Source organism: Dermochelys coriacea, chromosome 4, assembly GCF_009764565.3.
Source record: "Dermochelys coriacea isolate rDerCor1 chromosome 4, rDerCor1.pri.v4, whole genome shotgun sequence".
Lineage (NCBI taxonomy): Eukaryota > Metazoa > Chordata > Testudines > Dermochelyidae > Dermochelys > Dermochelys coriacea.
This window is the reverse complement of record NC_050071.1, coordinates 93,151,657-93,158,156: the sequence shown is the minus strand read 5'-3', so window position 1 is coordinate 93,158,156 and position 6,500 is coordinate 93,151,657. Positions and strand designations below refer to the sequence as shown.

Genomic DNA, 6,500 nt, shown 5'->3' with positions numbered 1-6,500 from the left:
TAGCGATAAATACAATGCCTTGAAGAATGAAAGGGAACTTGATCAGTGTATTACTGGGTAAAGTAAATCAGCACAAACCTCTGACTTCATTCTGTTCACGTAGAGAACTAGACTGCTGAGACATACTGATTGGAACAAATGGCACCTAGGTCCCAACTTTATCACACAATAATAATAATCATGGGGAAACACAAATTAATTCTTGAGAAAAGAGGTGGCTGTGGCTGATCTAACCACAGAATACCCCGCAGACCCAGCCAGCTGGCTTAGACAATAAGCCAGCAACCATTCTGCCTTCTTAAAAAGGGCTACAGTTTTCCTAGGCCAACCCCTCAGAGCTTCTAACACTGGGCTTCATTGTCCTGAAATATCAAAATTCTCTTCTTCGCTATCACCCAAGCAGGAGACAGTAACCATTTACCCCAAATTAATTTCCAATTGCTTACAAAAATGTCACCTGCAAGACTAGCCTGCCCCAAGATACTACTAGTCATTGTTTGGTGGTCACCTGGACAAAGTGTTTGCCTGCAGCCAATCTGCCAACCAGAAGGAAAGTGCTGTAATCAAAAGCCACCCCTGGGAGTCAGGCTCCCAACTCCGCTCCTGACCTAGGGCATCCCCACCTAATGCCAAGCTAAGCTATACTATCTTCCACTTATCACTTGCAGTAGGGGAGTTGCTTCCCCACCACATCTGCTGCAGTAATGTGCAATTATACCAGCCTGGCCAGAAGGATCACAGACCATAACGTAATCTAGTCTCATTTGAGCTTTAACACAGATTTGTCAACTAACTCATTGTCACCCAAGAGAGTAATGTCCACGTCAGACTGGTCAAAGTGCCATATACAAGCCAAAACCAGGTCAGGTGCTAGCAGGTTGCAAGCATCCCACCTTTTCCCTGATGCTAAATTGGAGCAGGTTCCTAGCATGGTGCTGGTATGGCAAAAGGGGTGGATGGGGGGGGGCTGATGGAAAAGGATGAGAGATGCTGGTGAACACGATGCATTACCAAACAGCTGTCTTACCAGACCGCCGCTTTCTTATTTTCAAAGACCCTCTCCCCTCCACCCACTTCTACAACTACTGAGATAGGGAAGCCTTCCAAAAGCAACGTGTCTTGTATAACATCCTTTGACCGCCACACTTCTTTGGTCAGCATCCTAGACCTCCACGTGTAAAATTCAATTCTCTACTGCAGCAGAGAACGGCCGTGTCTTGTACTATGTAGATGAGGTTTGCCTGATGAAGCAGTGGCATCTGCTGAGCTGTTCCTGCTTGTTGATGACTGGAGGGAACTCTAAGGCCCTTGAATCCTGTTGTGTGTGTGTGTGTGGCTGGAGGAAGACAAGAAAGAATCCCCCAAGGGAAAAGCAACAGACACCTGGATATCTGCTTGGCCTTTACAGAAAATTTAGGTGCTAGCCATGACCTCACTTTGGGACAGCAAACATCCTCCTGCAAGTTCACAGCATGCAGTGTCCATGCTGACCCCCACGTAGGAACCGGTTCCTTGCCTTAGCTCTCTATCTTGCCCTCCCTCAAAACTTCTGTTGCTAATACAACCAAAAACCACTCACCCTGCCCCGCCCTCCTCCCCCAAACTAGGGGACATAGTCCCCACCCTCCTTTCCAGAAATCATCCCCAAAGACTCAACATCTGCCTCGTTGCTCTTGAACTGCAGCCAATAATCTTTGTCTCTTTTCAGCCCCTGGCTGCTTGACTGCTCTCCCTGTTGCTGAAGTACAATGCTCTAGCCTGCTGTTGCATTCCACCATGGCAAACTGGCTATGAAGGTTTCCCCAAGGTGGGCATAGAAGATTCGGCACCCCCCTATACAGGGACCTGTGGAACCACAGGAGCTGTGGGAACCTCCAACACCAAAGTTTATTTAAACCCCAACCCTCACTGGTTTGCCCCACCCAATAACTCATGCAGCATGTCCTCAGATTACCAAGTCAGGGGTCTGAGAGTGTTCAGCTAAAGGGGGTGGGAAGAGGAAGAAGACAGAAACTGTCACAGCTGCAACAGCTTCTTAGGACTGGTGACCACTTCCCTGAGGGGTGGAGGGTCCTCTGTGCCAGGAGCTCCTGCCTAGAATCCCTTGGGGTGGTTGAAAGACGGAGGAAGGGCCATACAATGTGGAGGAATTGACGGCCACACAGCAGAGTGGACACATGACCTAATGCCCCTTTCCGGTTATGTTGTGTGTGGTGTGGGATGGGGTGGTGTGGTGTGGGGGAAGAGCAACAAAATGTATATAATAAGATGAGGGGTTGGTGTGTATGAAAAAGCCAGGAAGATGAGCAGTGTCTGTAATCTTTGCTTTATTGTTAAGTAATTTCCAAAACATCTACATTCTGATAATGTAAACAGTGCAGAAGAAGAAGAAGAAGAAATGTAACCACAGAGACAGGCTGTTTGCTGTCATTTCTCTAACTTGCTCAGTCAAAAAGACTTCATAAACTTTTAGCATTACATATGTGTTTTGTTTGATATGTTACTTTCCTATCAAGTACAGTGTAACAAAGTTCCATATTCATCATCTAAATCTGTTTTCATAAAGGCAACTTTGTCCATGCTTCAGTCTAACCTTTATAATCAGGCCTTTGTTCCCTTCTGGTCACCAAAGTGCACCATAAAAACAAAATGAAGAGTTTTCAGAAAAAAGGTTACATTTAACAGAACTTAAACTAGCTAGTGAGCAAAGGTTAAAGAACTAGTTTCTATTTAACCTAGTGTCTGGGCATAATAAAGAATGATAAAATGGGAGAACTTCACTGTATATATAGAAAGAGGGCTTTAAAATGTAACTGTAAATAATCTCCCAGTGTAGAATGTAGTCTTAGCATCCCTGGGATGAACAAACAGACAATATGCGGCATCTTTGTGGCACCACTATTTTATGCTGCATTTTTATTAACCTCAACGCTGAACACAGTTGGAATCCTCAAGCACTTATGTTTTTCTCCTCCAAAGATTAAAGCAAAATTAAAAAAATAAAAATTACATAACTCAGACAGCTTGCCTTGTTAAAGGCTGTTGCTTAATCATAAATTAAAATCAAAAGCTCTTCCTACTCTTGTTATTCAGAAATACAGCTTTAAACGAGCATTCTACTTTTGGAACCCTAATGTTTTTGCAAATGGGAATACGTTATTTATTTGATGTGCTTGAGAGAAGCATTCCTCTAGGATTTATAAAGTGAAACATCCAATCATCTCAGCCCACATGTTCTCCTGTGCAAAATCATGCAGAGGAGAATGTCATCAAAGAAAGTGACTTTTCTCATGGGACTATGACTGAGGCAAACAAGAGAGGAAACCAGGGACCTGTGAGAAAGTCAGTAAGTAGCTCACCACCTTGATTATGGTGGGATTCTCCATCCATGCTTCCCTCCGCCTCTACCCCATCAGCAGCGGTGGGCTTGTAGCTATTCTACTACTGGCAGCTCAGTTCAGTGCTGTGCTTCACGGCCTCTCTCTGGGGTTAGGGTCACAGAGTGCGCAGAAGGAGTTGAACACTAACTAAGGCACATGTGTTTTGCAGGGGGACAAAACAGACCAGGGCTAGGTTCTGCTACCTTTACTCCCACTTTACACTACAAGGATTCCCACTTTGGGACTACTTACAGTGGAAAGTACTACTCCATGAAGGTAAGGTTACAGAATCTGGCCCTTTGCAGCTGTTTCAGAATTACCCCCTTTCTGGGGAATTACTATAGGCAGCCATCGTTCTCTGGGCAATGCGGTGGGGAGGGCCCATGTTAGCAGTATCATTCACCAGGGAGGAGCTGAGTGTCAGCTTGATGTCACTGAAAAAATTAAGTGTTCCCCCACAATTCATTCAAGTCCCCTTGCAGCCAGCTATCAAATCACTCGACTCAGTTTTCAATTACAGCCACAATTAATTTTTAGACAAATTCATTTTTGGAAGAATACCGGAAAGGATGACAGGCAAGAGAGTGGTATTTCTAGTGAAGGCAAATCACTTATCTTCTCTGCAGATCTGCACTCTTCAGATGCCTATGTCTGGTTGTAGATGGTTTGTTGCAAACAACAACTCAGGAATGTTAAGTGGTGTCAGGAGTGTTGAGGAGAGCACAATTACCTGAAGACAGAAATAAAAGAAATACAATTCAGGAGACTAATCTTCTCTGCAATCAGAACAAGATCTCTAAACATGTACTGTTCATTTACAGAACAGCAGAGGAATCATTGGTGTCTTACGCTCTCTGTGAGGTGACACTACAGATTGTTCAATGCTACCATCTGCTCAGCTAATTATAGTTGAACCCACCAGTGGCAGTACAACGGTGATTATTATCCCACTCCTAATGCATTTGTAGTTTGACTCATTTATCCCACACACTATAGGGTAGCACAGTGATTTGTTATGACTCCCATTGCGTTTACTTGTGAAAAATAAGTTGATCAACCAGCAGTTTCCCTTGCCACAGCACTGAATTTTGTCAACAAGTGACTCAAAATTGCAGCAATTTCTTCTTTGTTTACGCTGATATGAAAATTACAGAAAGCATTGTCTGCCTTCTGTGGCTAGTCAATGAAATACAGTCAACTGTCAGAAACTTGCCATTTGAGACAAGGAACATGGTGTTCCAGCCAGCAGGATCGCAGTTCAAGCAAAGACACAGTTTGGATTATCGTTGTTACTCTTTTCATAAGGAGAAAATATGTCCCTAGTGAAAGGCAGCATCACCCATTACTACAGCTGGTCAAAACAGTTTTAATAAAATCTTTTTTCCATTGAAAAATACTGTTTTGTCAAAAGCAAAAGTGTCCTGCAGAAACGTCTTGGTTCTGACACAATATTCATTGGGAAGGTTTCTCAGGTCAAGGAGGGAATTTCTAGTCAGAGACAGAGGTGTGGGAAACCCAGATTGAAGCCTGTTTTCTGCCTGATTCAGAGCAGGAACTTCAACCTGAGTCCTCCAAAATCTCAGACAAACGCCCGAACCACCAAGCTTTAGAGTCAGCCTCTCTCTCTCTGGATCAATGAATATTTAATTCTTTACACGTATCAGTGCCAACATCCAGCAATGGAACACTTCAAAAACTAATATTTTTCACAGAGCAGAATTGTTGTTTTCATCCTTTAAGCAGCAGACCATCACAAACGGATTTTTGTACACAATGTATATTTATATATGTTTTTTCTCCTCTAGGTCCCTAACTAGATTTTATTAGCTACTAAATTCTCAATCCTGCAGATCTAATGGAGTGTCGGGCTTTACTACCATTAGCGCCAATGGGACTATTGAGTATAACAAGCACTACTCTCAGCAGTGTTTGTAAAATCAGGCCCACAGATTAAGAACAGGACAAACTAGAGGGGAGGGTTGTACCAGATTTAAGAATGAACTCGCTTTCTCAATGTAAGATTAAGGGTATCTAATTTAGAAAAATCTAAAATGAGGAGGCATAAACTATGGCAACTGTAATTTAAATGCCAGCAACATGGAGTGTGCATGTACCTATTTTCTTTTCGTAATTGATCAAATTGTGCACATACTTCATCTGAGGTAAAAAGCAACACGCATGAATGTGTTGTTATCTGAATATTCAGACATTGCAGGTGATTTAAAAAAAAAAAAGATATTAAATACCAAATGCCCCAGAGCTCAGAAGTACGACACTTAAGCCTCCCCTGGTCCACATTCTTTTCTTTCATCCTTGCTTTAAATAATGAAAAGAATCTGAACTTAAATTACTACACTTTCTTTTGTGCTAACAACCTCCAGTGCTCTCCCGCACAAAACTACATCAAATGACACTGATTATCTCTTCTTTTCCCATTGCTTAAGGCCATCTCTGTAATTTGCTGGTGCCAAAGGCTGCCACTTTCCTATTTATGTTGTGGAGGAATCAGAGTACGGTACAGTCTGTGCACTCCTCTTCCTGTGTACTCAACTTAATTCTAAGAAATATGAGGTGACATATTACTAATGTTTTTTGTCCATGAATCTACTGGCCAAACCACCAACACTCACAGATAAAAGCAATTTCATCTTCATAGTAATATCACTAAACTAGAAAGATAGATGTGCAATTGATAAAATGAGTCCACACAAACAAATGAGAGTGATGATTGTAACTTATCCTGACATTAAGACACAGTCTTGCTGTCTCCCTCCATGCACATGGATATCCATAGTGGTTTCAGATGTGGATGGAGGAGAGCATATGACCCTTTGTTTCTATGGAAAGCAGATGATCCAGTCTTTTGTACAATTGCCCATAAAATAAATGTCCAAGAAAGCCTCTTTAGGAGGATAAATTTCCTTTGCAGATCCTCACTCATCTTAACATTTGTGTCCTTGTCTGTGACACTTTAATTGAGGGTTACATTTTGTCATGACAGCCATCATAAAGTGGTCAGAGGGTCACTCCATGATCCACTACAATGTAATGAGTAGCACCAGGGTAAACTAAGAGAAGGAGAGGAGAAGGTTTGTGTAAAAAATGAAGAGAATTGTGAAA

At 42.5% G+C, this 6,500-nt stretch overlaps 1 protein-coding gene across 1 annotated transcript in view; it reads right to left on the bottom strand.

Moving 5' to 3' along the window:
- Positions 1-2,312: 2,312 nt before the first annotated feature.
- The window catches only part of SCFD2 (sec1 family domain containing 2), a 314,978-nt gene continuing 310,790 nt past the window's right edge, over positions 2,313-6,500 (bottom strand). The window contains exon 9 of the mRNA XM_038398194.2: positions 2,313-4,110. Coding sequence (XP_038254122.1) covers positions 4,018-4,110 — 93 coding nt within the window. The 3' untranslated portion in view covers positions 2,313-4,017. The remainder of the gene's footprint in view (positions 4,111-6,500) is intronic.